The sequence below is a fragment of the Leuresthes tenuis genome, unplaced genomic scaffold (assembly GCF_036924035.1).
Source record: "Leuresthes tenuis unplaced genomic scaffold, fLeuTen1.0.hap1 SCAF_21, whole genome shotgun sequence".
In the NCBI taxonomy this organism is placed as follows: domain Eukaryota; kingdom Metazoa; phylum Chordata; class Actinopteri; order Atheriniformes; family Atherinopsidae; genus Leuresthes; species Leuresthes tenuis.
In genome coordinates this window covers 6,248,408-6,266,731 of record NW_027325375.1, presented here as the reverse complement: position 1 = coordinate 6,266,731, position 18,324 = coordinate 6,248,408, and the positions used below count along the sequence as shown (strand labels likewise).

At 42.4% G+C, this 18,324-nt stretch overlaps 1 protein-coding gene across 1 annotated transcript; it reads left to right on the top strand.

Annotated features, from left to right (window-relative positions):
• Positions 1-384: 384 nt before the first annotated feature.
• fgfr4 (fibroblast growth factor receptor 4) lies at positions 385-18,050 on the top strand. The gene is made up of 21 exons (XM_072374252.1): positions 385-1,047; positions 3,245-3,462; positions 5,671-5,858; positions 5,942-6,092; positions 6,253-6,303; positions 6,987-7,256; positions 7,419-7,508; positions 7,615-7,781; positions 7,899-8,022; positions 8,747-8,937; positions 9,149-9,287; positions 9,449-9,642; positions 9,791-9,936; positions 10,280-10,401; positions 10,509-10,619; positions 10,778-10,968; positions 13,346-13,468; positions 14,055-14,125; positions 14,290-14,427; positions 14,754-14,859; positions 15,331-18,050. The coding sequence occupies exons 2-21, from the start codon at positions 3,375-3,377 to the stop codon at positions 15,505-15,507; spliced, it is 2,838 nt and encodes a 945-aa protein (XP_072230353.1). The 5' UTR covers positions 385-1,047; positions 3,245-3,374; the 3' UTR covers positions 15,508-18,050.
• The last annotated feature ends 274 nt before the right edge of the window (positions 18,051-18,324 follow it).

Genomic DNA, 18,324 nt, shown 5'->3' with positions numbered 1-18,324 from the left:
GCGGGCAATTCACTTACAAAAGCGACTTAATTGAATGCGTCCTCTGAAGAGCAATTAACTCGCAGTAAATTATGTGACTTTATAATAAACTCCCTCGATGACGTGATTTATGTTGTTAATTTGGACCATTTCTGCAGGACAAGAAAGATACTTCAAGAAGTTTCGAAAAGTTTACTTTGATTGCGAGAATTTTCGTTGCTGCTTTCTTCTGCTCGCCGTGAAGAGAAGAGGGAGAGGCAGAGGGTCCTGTGTGCCAGCTCTGTGGAGAGATGGGGGTGTTTTGTGTGTGTGTGAGCGTGTGTATGGAGTGTAAGCGCGCGGGGGGGGGGTCTTCTCCTCCCCCTCCACTCTCCTCCTCCTGTTCCCCCGGCCGCTCTCAGACCATTGTTGTTGTGACTGCTGTCCGGGGAGCTGCAGAGTGCTGTATCAGGTCTGGTGCGCAGAGGACGCAGTCGCTCGCTCGTCTTTCTGAGGTGAACAGAAACGAACTGAACAGAGTGAGCTTGCAGAGCAAGTGAAGGAGAGTAGAAACTTGAAGCGCTGCGTAAAGACGCACGAACGGTAACCGAGGAGGGACTCTGAACCAGGGGGCACGTTTCTTTTTCACCCGTCTATCAGTCTCGCCATATCGGAACCTTTTCAATGTTTTCAGGGTGAATGAGAGCAGATTTTTTTAAAAACTATTACTGTTATCCTGTGGCATAAACTCATCTTGCCCGCTGTTTGGTTTGGCTCTCCGTGGATATTTGGGCAGCTGACTGCTGTGGACTTTGCCCCGGGGATCTTAGCACCTTCCCCCGGTCACCAGGAGCGCCAGGCAGGCAACGTTCACGTCGCCGGGGCTCATTTTTCTTTAATGGATTTATAACCTTTAGTTTGATTTCTATCGGATACACAAAAACCGAAAGCGGTCTACAGACTGATTTGGAGAGAAGGATACCAGAGATTCCAAATGAGGATTTCAGTAATCCCTCGTGTCGACCCGGCTAAGGAGTGATATTTCTCCACGGTGCCAGTCATCACTAGGAGGATAGACCGAGAGGAAAGGTGGGTGAAAACAGATTGGGACAGCTGACTCTTATAAAGCTGTTGCTTAATTAATTTCACAGCGGACATGCTGCTGTGATTGTTCGTTACGCTAAGACAAACCCACATATAAAGCCTCGTATCACGCCATTTCAGTGGCGTTATTTTATCTTCTAGTTATTTTTTTACCGGCTTCCGAGTAAACAGTACAGTGTGCAAGACACTAACAAACGTTCTACCTTGTCACAACTTGAGCATCACGTTTTGATAATTGTTGCTCATTCGTAGAGTCAACTAGAGAGTTTAACCTCGTTTGGTCATTTAGGACATAAAATGGGGTGTTTTGTAACGAACAGAGCCAAACAAGTCACTTGGCAGACATTGAACCCTTTCACATGAGCTGTTTGTCAGGAAACCGGCCGTTTCACTCAAAGCGGGGTTTGAACTTTTTTTCTTTTCTTTTTTTTTACACAGGGACCACAGATCACCTGGTAAAAAAAAAAGGTGAAAGCCGTGGGCTACATTATTCATATTCTCCTACTCAGATGTCAGCTGTTAAAATAAAACACACGAGTTACCAGATAAAAGAGTGACTTTGGTGAAAAGTGTACACAGAACGCTCTTCGCCTTCTGTTTTAAATCGATCCGCGCCTGTGTCAGTTGATATTCATCTAAACTGAGCGAGTGTTTTGACTGACTGCGGCGCGCACACGTGCAAACACTGTAAGCTGTATAGAAACCGTCTCCGCTCATTTTTGGAGAGGGGGGCGCAGCTCTTCAATTAATTTGGACTTGCATGGGCAGTTTGAAACTAACGGGACAGGTTTATTAAGCGTGAATTATGTGACAGGAAAATGCTTTGCCGCCAGTCCCTCCGTTTTTTAGAGCTGAGAAGGAGAATACAGCGGACGTGTTCTGGCTCCAGCTGAACGCAGCAGCAGGGCAGCGTGCCAGTGGAATTAGCAGCAGCAGGAGAAAAAAGTTTTCCAGTCCTTAATTGAGAAAGAATACGTTTCATTCAGCGGGCTAGTTCTTTAAACAGTATGTGTGCGCGCGCGTGCGCTTGTTGTGTGTGCGCCGCTTGCAGGCATGGAGCGCACGCACAAGGGTCTGGCGCCTGTGCTCAGTTGGCGCAGCGTGGAACAGAAAAAAAAAATCACTATTCCTTTAGCTCTCTTACAGACAGTCAGAGTTTATAGTCTGTCTACACAGTGAGTCTAAGGCTACATTTACTGTCCTCACGCGTTATTTTACTTCAACCACACTTCATTTACAAGAATATTACTTTTTATTCTAAGAACCAAACTGTTATAGATGCATTTTTTTAATTATTTTTACAACTGCATGAGACAATCAAACATGTCTTTAAGTTAAAAGGGTTAAATATCTTTATATTAAAGCTGAAATGAGTATTTTAATGGTTTAGTGGATCAAAACAAATACAAAGGAAATGAGCCATTTTCCCTGAAAATATGTCAAAAACAGATCCTTTTACGCAGCTCTAGCCTCATAAGTTAATTTTCTGCATTGATAAACCATTCTTTTTTACTTAATATTAGACTAATCAGGAAATTAGACTGAACAAAAAATGCAAAACAATTTGTATTTAACTGAAGGCTATCAAACACGCACCATGTATGACTGTTAGTGGCTTACATTTATAGAATTTAGTTGATTTTTGACTGAAATTTAAATCAAACTGCTTGCAATGCACATTACTACTGTTCTTTTCTTCAATCACCTGTTTCACTGTTTTGCTGCTGTCTGTTATGTACCCTGACCCTCTGAGCCTAAAGACTCATTGGCCACAAGTCGAACCTCACTGCTGCTCCTTCAGATTCTGTAGCTTCCTGGCAGGTTTCAAGTGTTTTCCTGGTAAGGGCCCATTATCCCAGGACAGACTGAGCGCCATCCATTGACAAACAACAGGCAGTAGCTGCCCTGATCCTTATTCATTACGCAGGAGAGTCTGGACAATGTAAGGCGGGTGGAGAGTGGGACAGTTAGCAGGACATCTGGCTAAGAATACAGCTGCTCACAGTCAAAACAGGCTCTCTTTGTAGCTTTTTGGCTGAACAATTGTTTGTGTTTTTGCCATCTGGTTTAAAAGTGTACAAAAAAGTTTGTGTCTTTTACGGCTCCCCGGTCAGATCTCCTGAAAGAATCAGGTTGCTGATGGACAGATAACCGTCTGGTTTGTGTTTGTTTGCCTTTGCAGAATCCAGATTTAGTGACTTTGTGGGTTCCTGAAGTTGCCAATGCCAGGGACCGGAGTGTGAGGCCCACTCCAGGCTTCCAACTGCTGCTATTGCCTTTTTACCATTTGACACACACGTCACATCTTGAAGATGGCAAGAGTCTTCTTGTTCTATGTTCTCCTGCTCTGCTTGGTGGACAGAGTCACAGTCAGAGCCATCGATGAGATAAGAGCTAAAGGTAAGGATTTAAAATATATACATTTTAAGGACACCTAACGCTACAAAGTATTATCACATCTCTGAAATCATAACTTACAGCAGTTTCCCTCTTTACCTTTTTCGGTTTGTGCCTCCATAAAAGTTGGATGAATGAATGCAGCTTGTGGAACTCCTCTTCTGTTTCCAGCATTTGCTCAGGAGCAAAGGCTGATCAGGAAAAGTGTTATGTTCAGTTTGTTTTCCTTTTATAGAAAGATCAAGTTTCTTACTAGCCACGAGCCCACAGGAAGTGAAGGTGACAGCAAAAATATGATGAGAGACAGTGGTCGAGGCTCCGAAGGAGCAAAGGAGTCGGAAGCTCTGAGTGTTTTTGCTGCCGTAAAGTACGCTACCTGATCCATCCAGGCCTTGGGGCTCAGATGTGTAAATCAGCCTGGCTGCGTGCCAGCAGTAGAGGATGGGGAGGGGTGGCCAGGGCTTTTTCATTGATGCCTTAAAAACAGACGCTCAAGCTATAAGCTGGGCACAGTGAGTTTACAGTTTCATTACAGTGTTACTGTTGAGCAAAGGCATTTTTCAGAAAATCTTCCAAAATAAAACCGTGGTCAGTGCTCAGTGTTGCCGCTCACGTGCCTTCAGTGCCATAAAGCTTATACATCACATTTAAGGACTTTATAGTAACATTTTTATGAGGATGTTTATAGATTGATGAAAGACTAAATGAACTGTTACCTTGAAGCATTCTAGAATAGAAGCTGTCTCTTCTGCTTCTCTGGAGCCCCACATTGTACTGCCAGGTCTTCACAACCAGCCGTGGCTTGCTGTCAAACGTCAGTGTTCAGAAGTGGTTTCTGAAAAACCATATAGGTGAAGAGAGCTGCTAAAAAGAGGGATCTGACCCTGAGTTTTTTCTACTTTCCTCAGATAATCTTATTCATCGGTCCAGCTTTTTCTCCTACAACGTTGCATATTGGATTAAAATTATCTTTACCGCGTTGCTTTTTTTTTTTCTCATTCTTCATAAATGTGAGACACAATTCGGGATGATTCTGAGGTGTTCATTATATGCATTAAAACTGACCTGATAGAGTGGGTGGCAGATATTGGTGAGCTGTCGGTTCCCGTGTCTGGGCATAAAGTTCTCTTCATTGTCCCAGCTCAGGGCTCTGCTGCCAGCCCAGCCGGCTGGCTGGCTGACTGGCTGGCTCGCACCAGCCGAGCGGTTTGTTTGTGTTGTGTTTTGTGTTTTGTATGCCCCCTCGCCTCTGGGTGACAATTCACACTCCTTTGCAAGTTCAACTCCAGGGCACTGTCCCAGTCTCTGCAAGTTCATTATCGTGGTCAGAGTGTGTGTGCTTTATCTCTGATGTACAGTTAAAATTGCTTCAACGTTTTCAGATTTGCTTCTTTAGATAAAAAATAGTGGCTTGTTGGGACTTCATGTTGGAATCAATCTTAACAGGGAAAGTGTGTCTACATTACAACTAGCTACCAACATGTTCTTTTTTCATTTGTTTTCTTTCATTTGAACAATCACCATGTCTGATTGTCCACTTACAAGGTTGTAAGTGTGTATTTGTTCCTGAAAGCATTACCTGCATGCACTCTGGGTGATTAGAAAAAAAGGCAGCTCTTCACTCCCACAAGGGAACAGATTGCTTTTTCACTAAGCGCTCGCAGGAAGCAATCAAACAGAAAATTGCCCTGGAAAATTGCTCGTTCTGAGTGACTGAGCAGTGAGCGAGGTCCACGGCCAGGGCGCACATATGCTTTAGCAAGTGAGTATGCAAGCACATAAATGGGCAAGTGACCCACTGAATGGATGGCACTGTGGCTGATGGTGACACCATAGTGGCTGGGTTATCAGGCCACTCTATCACCAGTTCCTGGGAGCATTAAATGTCACTGGTTGTTTTGGAACATGATGTGCTTCTGTTGCAGGACCTTTCAGTGGTAAACTGAAACCACCAGGTTGTGTTTTGACCACTTTTGTCCTGTTCAGTCAGGTGATTTGAGACCATGATGGTTTTTAGCTGTTAATTTGCAGTGCAGACTCATTTATAATGTGGACAGGTTGCAAAGTAACACCTAAATTCAGCAAGAAAGTAAAGAGTCAGTTAGCAGGTACCCCCTTCTTTAAACCTAATGAGACTCATAAGCAGTTGAAATACTTCCTAAAGATAAAGAATATATCTCCTCCAAATCAACTTCCCTTTTTGTTCTCCAGATCTTCGAGTGTCCAGGCCTTTAATCATACCAGGTTACCCAGAAAACACCACAGGGGTGGTTGGTGGTCAGGCGAAACTCATGTGTAAAGTTCACAGGCCAGCATCTACTAAGGTGCAGTGGTTGAAGACAGATATCAGCAGCCCAGGACGGAGCCAGGGAGGGCCACCTCAGATCAAAGCTCTGACGGTGAGAACAAACCTGTAGAAAACAAGCAATGGGGTATGATTTTTAGTATTCTGTGATGCTGAAGTAATCTCTCTTTCATGCAGCCCCTGCAGACCAATGGGTCCAAGGTGAACACTCTCCATCTGTCCAATATCACTTTGGAGGATGCAGGCGAGTACATCTGCATGGCTGAGAGCACCCACGCAGGACAGACAATTCAGGCCATGCAGTCAGCATGGCTGGAGGTCCTGCCAAGTAAGGCACATCTATTGTTACGCCAACATTTAGGGCGACAGAAATATCTTGCTAGCTTTGAGCAGTCCACTTCAGTTTAGAAACTATTAATCATATGACTCCTCATTCATTTTTTATCATTTTTATCACTTTTTCATACCGCAACTTTTCCCTTCCACAGGTCCAGTCATCTCAAAAACTGTGGCTCTTTCTGCTGCAGAAATCCCTTCAGGTAACTTTACTCTGAATCCCATTTTATGTCTCTATACTCTATACTAGTACCAGGCTAATGTTTGTTGGAGTCTAATCTATTTTAGTGTCTGTAATGTCAAAAGATAAGTTTGATTAGCTGGCAGTGGTGGCCATCTGTGTAGGCTGAAAACAAGTTGCCTATCCTCCTTTCGCTCACTTAAACATCCAGTGAACCTTCACCACCCCTCAGATTTACTCTCTGTCCACTGTCAGGTTGAAACATGTTTATTAGCTCGAGTCTCTCTTCTTCCTAGTTTCTTCTCTTTCCCTCTTTTCTGGAGTGAGCAAGGAAGGGAGGGAAATTGCATTGTTAGCTGTATCATTCTCAGTCCCACAGTAATCTGCGGAGGAACAAAAAGATGAAGAGGAGGGGGAGGGAAGGAGGGGTTGGGTGGAGGAGGGTCAGGTCATTAAGGCCTTTTGGTCTCCATGGTAATTTTATTTCATTGTGTGTATGTGAGGATGGGAGATAATGGGGTTGAGGAGTTGAAGGTCATAGTTGAGGGAATGATGAGACTTAGCTGAGAGGCCTGCTAATGGTGTGTGGTGGTGTACATAGAACAATAGTAATAAAAAAAAGAAAAGAAATGCGTGAAAGTTTGTGGGAAAAAAGTTCAGTAACATAAAGAAAGAAGATGCACTAACACTGTCTGGTTTTAACAGAAGTTCTTGAGGACCTCAGCGAAGACACCACAGAGCATCTCCTGTTGGAACCAGGCAATGTCCTGAAGCTGCGCTGTGACATGAGCACACGGCCCGGCATGGCAGTTAACTGGTACAAGGAGGGAGTCCGGCTTCTGCCCACACCCCGCATCCAGATGCGTGCTGCAGTTGTGGAGATCACAGACGTGACATATGAGGATTCAGGCATTTATGTTTGTGTTCTCCGGGGAACCAAAGATCCTGTGAGGAACTTCACTATCACTGTGGCAGGTAAGGATACTAACACACTACATACTGCGGCAGATATAGCAAGGCATGTGAGTGTCCAGTGTATTGTAAATTAAATGCATTTCTATCTGCTATGGAGGACAGTAGCAGCTTACTGTTGTGTTTCCCCTGGCTTCATATTGTCTTTCTGTGTCCTGTTCCTAGATTTGTTAGGGTCAGGAGACGATGACGAGGACAATGGGTTGGAGGACTCATCGGCTGAGATTGAAAATGACCAAGTTTACTTCTCTAGAGGTGTGTAATTTGTTTGCCCTCAAGCCAAGAAATTGCTACAACTCAAACCCCAGATTGCATTTGAGTATTCTGACTAAGAACTTTTGATTGGTGTTTATCTCTACAGGCCCCTATTGGACTCACATCCAGCGTATGGAGAAGAAACTGTATGCTGTCCCTGCAGGCAACACAGTGAAGTTCCGCTGCCCAGCCACCGGCAGCCCAATGCCAAGCATCCGCTGGCTCAAAAATGGACGTGAATTTAGAGGAGAACACCGCATCGGGGGAATCAAGGTGAGTGCAGTTAAAGTTTAATACTCAACTCTAGATAAAGTTGGAACAATTTAAGAGTTAGATTCTGCTTTTCATTGCTCACCTATTTATGTTATTTTGTCTTTTTTTTATGACTAGCTAAGACATCAGCACTGGAGCCTAGTGATGGAGAGCGTTGTACCCTCAGATAGAGGAAACTACACCTGTGTGGTAGAGAACAAATATGGCTCCATCTCTCACAGCTATGTTCTCGATGTTCTGGGTAAGACATTTATATTTCTTTGGATTTGTTGAATTTGATGTCAAAAATAGAAAAACAACATTATTGTCAAAATCAGCAAAGTAAGAAGTTATAGTTTTCTGGTCTCATAATCAGCAAGACAGACATAGTTTTAAAATGCTTTATATTCTAGCTGACCGTACTCACGGCACTAATAGTGAGAGCATTAGTCGGCACTTCTTGAAAAGGCCTCATGCCCTCAAAGAAAAGCCTCAGAGGGCGCCTGGCAGCGACCGTAACAGGCAGGCGTCCGCTCCAGTTTTCTACCTGATTTGTGACAAGAAATCCAGGAGGGCCGCGGTTTGTTTGTTCATTTGTTTGCTGGCTGTCCACTGCGGGTCAGTTTCCGTCCCCGTTGACGGGGGGAGAAGACTAACGAGACAACTAACGAGATCAGAGAGCGAGAATACCCACAGATCAAAGAGACCAGTGACAGAGAGGCACCCTAATGGAAACAAATTTAATCTCAAAATGACATTTCCTGTACCTTTGCCAGCACAGAAACACATTAAAGATGACTGTGACAATTGCTGGCTATTTTAAGATATTTGTTTACAAAGCAGTCATGTTTGTCGTTTGCTAAATGGCTAAATTTTTGGCTGTTTTTTTACACCTACTAACTAACTATTCCTGCCTTCATGGACTCTTGTTATGTGTCTAACATTCTGCTCTGTTCAATCCCTTCTCTTACTTCCTCCTGATGCAGAGCGTTCCCCTCACAGGCCCATCCTGCAAGCAGGTTTACCTGCTAACACCACAGCCGTGGTAGGCAGTGATGTTCAGTTCCATTGCAAGGTCTACAGTGATGCCCAGCCGCACATTCAGTGGCTCAAGCACATTGAGAGGAACGGCAGTCGCTACGGTCCTGATGGGACTCCCTATGTTCAGGTCCTCAAGGTTGGTCACATGTGTTGGACAGATGAATAGATTCAAGGAAACAATCAGATTTCTTCCTTGAATTGAAAGCTTTTTGTTAACAGCTCCTGTTCAGGTAGCTTGAGAAAACAGCTGTATATAATTCTGACTCTGTAAAGAGTGCAGTAAGTAAATAATCTATGCTGTAGTTTTTTTTCATTTATATCTTCCTTTGGCATTTGGTGTTTTGCAGACCGGCAGCCTGAACATGTCAGATGTTGAGGTGCTGTACCTGTCCAAAGTTACCATGGAGGATGCAGGGGAGTACACCTGCTTGGCTGGAAACTCAATTGGCTTTGCCCACCAGTCTGCCTGGCTCATTGTCCTTTCAGGTAAAATGGAACTGAGGTCTTAATGAATTTGTTTAAAAAGCATTCTTAAAGAGCCCATATTATGTTTATTACAGGTTTATGATTATATGTTGGGGTTTTTTCTACAGTATTACTTTGCCACTATCTGTTGATAAAATGTACCTACATACTTTTTCCTACAGAGGAAGAGGCAGCAGAGCCCATAGACACCATGGAGACCAAATACACTGATATCATTATCTATGCCTGCGGATTCCTGGCTTTGATCATGGCCATCATCATTGTGGTGTTATGCCGGATGCAGGTCCACCCAAGAAGGGAGCCGTTTGATGCCCTTCCTGTCCAGAAGCTTTCCAAGTTCCCTCTTCGAAGACAGGTACGGCTGCGAGTGGTTGACTGAGACATACAATACAGCTGTAGCACATATGGCAGCTCACTGTCAACATCATAGAACCACATCTGTAGGCATGTGTGCTACAGATGGCTGCTAATTAGATTCTCTTTTCTGTCATTTTTTCTGTTAGTACTCGGTGGAGTCTAATTCATCAGGGAAATCCAGCGCATCTCTGATGAGGGTAGCTCGCCTCTCATCCAGCTGTTCTCCAATGTTGGCTGGAGTCATGGAGTTTGAGTTGCCCTACGACCCAGACTGGGAGTTCCCAAGGGAAAAGTAAGTCACTTTCAATGTACAAGCATATCTTCACTCTTTTAGGTAAATCAGGTGATACTCTGAAATGACTTTTAGATTTGAAATGATTAAAAATGAAAAAGAATAGATTTGAAGTGTTGAGTCTCAAAAGTTCAAGAGTATTTAAGTTTTGTGTGGTTGTTGCGATCCAGACTCATTAAAGATTTTAGCTCTCGAATCACGCGAGGATCTAAAATTAAATAAGCCAGTAGCCCATATTTGGCTCACTCCAACCTATAGTTTAAAGAAACCCCAGGTTCAAATTATGGATTTGTACAGTTTTCATGTGGACATACTTATTTTCTCTCACTGTGTCTCTCTCTAGTTTAACACTGGGAAAACCTCTAGGAGAAGGCTGCTTTGGTCAGGTGGTCAGAGCTGAGGCCTATGGCATCAACAAGGACTGTCCTGACCAGTCCACCACAGTGGCAGTTAAGATGCTCAAAGGTAGGAAACAGATGATAGATGAAAATAACTCATGACATTAGTTTCAGTTTGCTGTTGGTAAGAAAAACATGTTTGTCTAAACAAAAGAAACACATTTTTTGCCTCAGATGATGCCACAGACAAAGATCTGGCAGACCTCATTTCAGAGATGGAGTTGATGAAGGTGATGGACAAGCACAAGAACATCATCAACCTGCTGGGAGTCTGCACTCAAGATGGTGAGCTTCTGGATAATACTGATTAAGACACATGCATCCCCTTTGCCTGCTTCCCGAGCTGTTTTGGTTTTGCCAAACCTAATGATCCCAAAGCTCGAGGCTAAAGTAACAAAAAAAATAGCCTCCATCATTCATCCTGTTTATGTTTCCCCCCGCAGGCCCTCTGTATGTGTTGGTGGAGTATGCCTCAAAAGGCAGTTTAAGGGAGTACTTGCGAGCCAGGCGACCTCCAGGCATGGATTACACCTTTGATGTGACCAAAGTGCCAGAGGAGCAGCTCACCTTCAAAGACCTGCTGTCCTGTGCCTACCAGGTGGCCCGAGGGATGGAGTACCTGGCCTCTAAAAGGGTGGGTTTGCTTGAAAGAATGGAAGCAACATCTGAACATCTGAGTGGCTGTAAATCTCTCCACAAGCAGTTCATGGATGCAATGAGGTGCATCGTCAATCTAAAGCAGAGGTTTTCGGTGTAATTACGTGGGAACTGATTTATGGTTGTACGAGTATCAAACTCTTGGTTTAATTAATTTTTGTGGTTTAACCATACATTTTGAACAAAAAAGGTATTCTTGAGTGGTGCTAAAATGTAAGAAGACAATTGATTAACAGGTAATTAGTTGAGGTCTCCAGTTTCTTGAGTTAGTTGGACCTGTGTTTTAAGAACATTTCTTACACGTATCTGTATCAACACATAGGAAATATATTCATGAAATACAAGCCAGATAGTAAACCATTTGTGGACATCTGGGCTGTGTAAGCTCTCAAGAGACTCTAAGTGGCCTTGAGTTGCTTCATAGAATTGAATTTGGGTACTTCAGACTAATTTGTCCATTTCAGAATCACGATGGCAGTACCAGCTGTTCTTTATTTCTTTGCTCTCTTGCTCTCCTCTTCCTCTTTTCCTATCCCCACCCCCGTGTTTCGATTCCTTTCATTTTCCCAGCATGTATTCCGTCTGTGTGTGTCTTATCAACACGTCTCTTTGTCTGTAAGCCGGTGTCTCAGACAGGCATTCCTGAGCAGCGAGCTGCCACAGCTTCAATCCTGTTTACTCTTCTCCATCCATCTGTCCGTCCCTTCAGTTGCAGGGCTTTGTCCTTTTTAGCGCTGCCATAAATCTGTTAGCAAACAGGCAGCAGAGCCATCATCTGGCATCAGGTTTCTGGCTCTACTGCCTCCTAAGAATGCTGGAGCCTGAAAGTAACCCTCCATTATGGGGAGACCCACAAACCAAGAATGGTTCATTTTGCACGTCCCCACAAATCCCACGTCTATTTCGAATGAAAACCAAAATAAACTTAATGACATGCATTCAATGTGGGCAAACAGAGCTTTCTTTTTTCCTCCCAATGGGTTGTTATTTCTTAAAACTCCAGGATTTCTATATAAAGACATTTTTATTTTTGTGGAATTCAGATGAGGCCCTGTTGATTATTTCATTTTTGAATTAACAATGAATCTTTTCTACCTCCTCTAACTCTTTTTTTCTTCTTCTTTTAATCCCTTCAAATAATTGCCCGTAACACACAGGAACATGTCAGAATTTATACAAGCTTTTTATTTTATTTCTAGAACTTGAACACAGTTATCTTTGTTCTACTGTCTGCTTTAGCCTGGATTGTGCAGGATTGTACTTATACTTCTACAAAATGCAGAGCAGAGTTATAGACAACATGTTAATAATGGTAAAGGAAGAAAATGGTCAACAGGAATACGTGCTTTGTACCTATACAGTACTGTGCATACCTCATTTTTTTATATTTTGCTTTGAAGGAGTCAGATTTGACTTAATTTTTTTAAGTTGTCTTCATCGCTAGTTCTCAAGGCTTTCTGAGTTTGTCTTTGGAGCTTTTGCACTCATTTTCAGAGGAATATGTGCTTTTGTTTGTTGAACCAATTTACACTGATCTATGAATCATTTAAATATTTTAAAAGGGCTCCTAACTTAAAGGATGAACCACAGTGTCTACAGATAACAGCCAACTTAGCAAAGAATCCATTTTAAATTGTATCTTTAGACTCTTTGTTACTAGCAGTCTGTTAGTGATGTCCTTATGAAATAGGGAAAAGACCTGACACAGGTCCTCCAGTTGATCCGTCTACTGCTCACTGAAGCCTCATCAGAAATGGTCTCCATGGAAGGGTGGCTGTCAAGAAGTCATTGTTAAGGAAGGGAAACAGGAAGAAAAGGCTGAGCTATGCCAAATGACACAAGAAGTGGACTGAAAATCAGTGGCAACAGGTCTTATGGAGGGATGAATCCTCCCCAGAGCCCGGACCTCAACATTATTGAAGCAGTTTGGGATCATCTTGACAGAGAACGGAACAAAAAGTAGCCAACATCCAAAGAAGAGCTTTGGGATGTCCTTCAAGGAGCCTGGAGAACTATTCCTGAAGAATACTTCATAAAATGACAAGAAAGCTCATCTAAGAGGGTTCGGGCTGTGTTGACGAATATAGTCTGTTTTGAAATTTAAATTTCATGCTTGTTAGAAACTCTATTTTGACAATTTATGCTTGCACCTGTTTGAATAAACTGCTGCACCTAGTTCCAGTTTTCTTGACAAGACATACAGAAATTAGGGGTGGCTCAAGACTTGTGTACTGTATTGTACTGTTTAAATAATAATAATGTGCATTTGAGCTTCATTCTAATCTTCTATTCAGCAGACTCAGCAGTTGGCCCGTGGCTCATGTTTGCTTTATGTGTCTTCTGTCTTTCTGTAGTGCATCCATCGGGATTTGGCAGCCAGGAATGTTCTGGTGACCGAGGACAATGTGATGAAGATTGCTGATTTTGGTTTGGCCAGAGGAGTCCACCAGATTGACTACTACAAGAAAACCACCAACGTGAGTGACAGTTCTTAGCATATTTTCAGGAATTCGTCCCTTCCAGTTGACAACTCTGTTTTTCAGTGCAACTGAATCACTGCTCTTTATTCAATTTACGCTGTTGCAATTAAAGTACATACATCTTATAGCTTATGTTATATGACATATTTTTGTCAATGATCATCCCCTGTAATATTATTGAAGTCTCCAACCCCTCAGAGATGAGCTATAATATTAGTATAATCAAGACATATCAATTGGTTAAAGATTAAAGTTAAAGTTGTTGTTTGTCCATGAGTTGTGCTTAAAAACCCATATCTGCACCTGTGCCAATTGGCTCCTGCCCGGCTTCTTTACAGCTTAAATACTCCTCAAGATAAATGTTTTCTTCTGATTGGCAGCAGGCTTAATAGATCTTAATAAGAAAAGAGGGGATGAAAAGGAAGGCGGGGGATGATCATGAGGGAGAAATCAGACGGCATGGCAAGGAAGAGTTTATTATGAGAATTTAGTATGAAAACTGGAATGATGAGATGGAAAGGAAAATGTTCAGAACTACGTGGCAGAATGACATGGCTTTAACATGTCTCTGTTTACTCTGCAGGGACGTCTGCCGGTGAAGTGGATGGCACCAGAGGCTTTGTTTGACAGAGTCTATACACACCAGAGTGACGTGTAAGTTCCAGCTTCTCATCCTTTATAATTCGTGTCTTACCACAACTTTAAAACCTTGTGTAACCTTGTGTACGAAGTTCCTTTTAGAGTAACACTCCAGCTTAGACAAAAGAAAAAAGTTGTGATCATTAACACTCTGTATTTCTCCTTTCTCCTCCGCTCAGGTGGTCGTTTGGTGTCCTTATGTGGGAGATTTTCACATTAGGCGGTTCACCATACCCTGGTATCCCTGTTGAAGAGCTCTTCAAGCTGCTGAAGGAAGGACACCGCATGGACAAACCATCCAACTGCACACATGAACTGTAAGCAGGAGCTCTTCACTTTTACTCTCAACTGTTTCCACTGTGCCTGACACAGACTAGCAGAGGTGGTTAATTTAGCTCAAATGGGGTGACCAGGCATCCATAGGGATGATGATACGAGGAATGCATAAGATGTATGAGATAGGTACAATTTTGTCATTTGTGAGCAAGATAGTGCAAAAGTTACTAAGCCTAATTTGTTTAAACTTGGTGGTAAGGTGGGATGTGTGAAGGAGGAAATTTTAGTGCAGTTCCGGATCACTTGACTTGACAATTTATACCATATATTGGTTAAATCCTTTTTGTTTTATTTTGTTTTTCTGTAGCTACATGATGATGCGTGAATGCTGGCATGCTGTTCCCACCCAGAGACCGACATTCAAACAGCTTGTGGAGGAGCTGGACAAAGCTCTGTTGTCCATCTCTGATGAGGTAGGCCTCAATATCACACCATCATACGTGCAAACACACGTGTTGAAGCCATGAAGATGTACGCACACAATTCCATACACGATCTGCTGCCCAGATGTCCTCAGTACACAGACTGCTAGAGTGAATGAGTAGTGAGTTGATTCCTGAGCTTATAAAAGCAACAAAAACAAAATTTAACTGCTGAGCATTTATCATGTCAATGCTGGCAGTTTGCTTGTATTATTTGTGTTTTAGTTGTAAAAACACATATTTATAGGCTTTAATACAAGACTAAAAATCTTAAAATCAAAACAAACCAAAACTATCCTCTGGCGTGGATGCCATTAGAAGAACTGCATGTCCAGCAGCACTTTGACCTTCTTTTTAAACAGGTTAAATTCAGTTTTTACCGCTGTGTACTTCTAAGGTTGTAAAGTTGTTGTAAATGATCTCACTGGCCTTTTTCTAATTTCCTCTTCCTCTTCCTCACAGTATTTGGACCTGTCGACACCTTTTGAACAGTACTCCCCTTCATGCGAGGACACATCCAGCTCCTGCTCCTCAGACAACGATTCAGTTTTTACCCACGATGCCTTGTCCACAGACCCCTGCCTTCTGGGCTACCAGGATGTGCACTCTCGGATAGACATGAAGACAGCTCTCCGATAGGCACCTAAACATATTCACACAAACACAGCAACAGTGTGATAAGACACTGCTTTGGGCTTTCGTGTAAGCTGACGCATCTGCTGGGTGCCAAATTGAAGGTCCACAGCTGCATTTATAAAGTTAAGTTAAAGATTTTATTCTTATTGGACCTCCATTATGGCACCAGTCAAAGCCTTAAAATATGAGTAGGCATTTGTACACACACATACATACAAATACAAACACTGACATGACACGTATGCACATGGAGCACTGAGGCCAGTGGGCCTCATAATGTGGAGGTTTGGAGAAAAACGTTTCAGCACGGGCAGAAGAACGAGTGGAGGAAAACAGGACAAACAAAACTTTAGACTATCAGCTCTGGCACTGTGCCCACGAACGGCTGTAACGTTGGAAAACTGCGGCACTAACACAACAGAAGAGGCCCTGGTACTCAAAACACTTTAAAGTGGTGATGGACAAGGATCTCCTACAACAAACTCGACCCAAAACCAGGGCTTGAAACCTCGGTCGTAAAGACATTTTAACAAAAACAAACAAAAAAAGATTTATTTTGTTATGGTAAAAAGTAAGAAATTGATTGTTGAGCATAAATCACTCTATATAAGATTATTTTACTTATGTGTTGCTTATTTAAAAAGAAAACAGTCTTAAATCTCAGGATTTCTCATGCTAAGAAGTTGCTTTAGTGGCAGCAAAGTGCCTGACCTGATGATTTCCTGTGAATATATTAGATTATTAAAATATTGTATGTACATATCAACAACAGAAAGACGATTGCCTTTTATAAATTATTTTGAATGACACAAAAATGAAGGTATTGGATGCAAAAGGAGGGAAGAACTTATAAAGTGCCAAACCAGCTGCAGTGGTCACATTGTCTTCAAGTTCAGGTTTCTTTCCAAAATATTCATTTGTATCTAATGGCCAGCAATAGTATCCCACAGGATTGGAGTCACTCCCAAATCCCAAACTAACGGCAGATGATGTTAATGACTGTCTTGCATAAACAACTTTTCTAAACATTCTCAAAAAATAACCCCCTATTTTGAGTAATTGATAGATTGAGAAACAGAAAAATTTCCATTAGCAATTCAAGTCGCAAATGCTTATGGTAAAAAAAAACATATGGACTGAGCCTTTAAACGTGGCTTAAACTTGAGAAATCTTGGAATGAAACCCTCCATTTGTCATTTTGCAGCAGTCTGTTTCAAGCTCCAGCCCAAAATAACAGTTTGAAGGCACCCAGTTATTGTTTCTTTTGTTGGATGAAGATGCAAAAGTTTTTTTGGATCTCTAATGCATTTCTGAAGTTATAAAATGAGTTTTGAAGGAGTCTCAAAGCCACAAATGCTACGAGACAGACTCATTTTCTTATGTAAACAAATACATAAACATCAAGACAACATTACATGCTCCTCCTCTTTAACAGCAGCTCTAGTCTTTCAGTCTTTGCCCATATGAACACTCAGTCAGAGACAGGCTGTCCAGGGTGGGACTCCTGAAAGGAGGACGGACAGTTTTGCATGAGGACTCTGTGGGGAGCTGGCCCAAGCCCACTGTCACTGCTGACAGGGAGGGAGGGGGGACTCTGAATGTGAAAGCCTGTGTGATTGATTTCAAATAGAAGAGGAGGGGGAGGGACTTTCCATTGTCTGGCTGTAACCCTTCACCCAGCTCAATCTGTTGGCGAGGGGTCCTCAGGTCCACAGCCTGGCCGGACAATGAAGGCTTTGCAGGCTTAATGGGTGTGACTACAGACCAGAGGGAGTTATGGGGGTAGTGGTGTGGGGTTAGCTTGGGCTTGTGTGCAAATGAAGAGGCTCTTATTATGGTAATGTCTCCTCTTCTCTCCCAAATGTGCCTATCTTTATCCCCATAGCCACCATCTTTTAAATTACAAATCTTAATTCAGATTGGCCACTCTGCCAATACTGCCAGAACCAGCTGTATACAATTCCCCTGTGGACTAATATACCAACGGAGTCCCTGTCTGCCTGCTGAATTAGACCAGACAAAACAATTGAGACACAAACAGAACAACCTTTGTCAGTTGTGCAGACACGGATCTCCAACAGAGGGATCAAACAGTGTGATCAGCATCTTTCTGTAGCTCTCTGACCACTTAGATGGCTGCTCTGTATGGTCACATTCATATTGTATCAGTGGTTTAAAACCTTGAAGAAAAATGGAAGGTTTCATTCCAAATTCATCAAGCTGTCACCCTCATTTGTTTGTAAAGGTTCGACTATTTTGTCAAAGAATGATTCATGTATCTGCTCTCCTTATTTTCTTTGCATTTTATGTTGTCAGTCATCTTGTTGTCACAGACTCGTTTTGGAATGATGCTCTTACATTCACATCCACAAACTGTCTAAATATGTTTGCATTTTTACATTCCAGTTATTGGCTCTACTTCCACATACCAACTGTAAACCATCACAGCGTTCTTAAACATTTCCTCAAGAGAATTATTTTAGAAATATCTAATTTATTTGTTTATTGTTTTGTTTTTATATGAAATAAAGTATAATTTAAAATAAGGCAGCTTTGCATCTCTGTTTCTGTCAGTCTGACTGGAAGCCAAAACTACGCTGGTGTTGAGCTGGTTTTAATTTGATCAGTCAGTATCGATTATTACAGATGTTATTTGAAACCACTGAAAACAGAAAGGCTGCTGTGTGTTGTGGGGTATCTCAGCAGGTGCAGGAGATCATCTCATCTAGTTCACCTGTGTTCCCATCTTATAACAGCTGACCCATAGACTTAATGCTTTCTTCTCCCTCCTGATGGGGTATTTTGCCCCTCACCAAAACC

Excerpts from the sequence above, each read along its gene's own strand:
- fgfr4 (XM_072374252.1), top strand. The coding sequence starts at position 3,375 with ATGGCAAGAGTCTTCTTGTTCTATGTTCTCCTGCTCTGCTTGGTGGAC. Across the intron at positions 8,938-9,148 it reads CCTATGTTCAGGTCCTCAAG|ACCGGCAGCCTGAACATGTC; the intron begins GTTGGTCACATG and ends GGTGTTTTGCAG. Across the intron at positions 9,288-9,448 it reads CTGGCTCATTGTCCTTTCAG|AGGAAGAGGCAGCAGAGCCC; the intron begins GTAAAATGGAAC and ends TTTTTCCTACAG.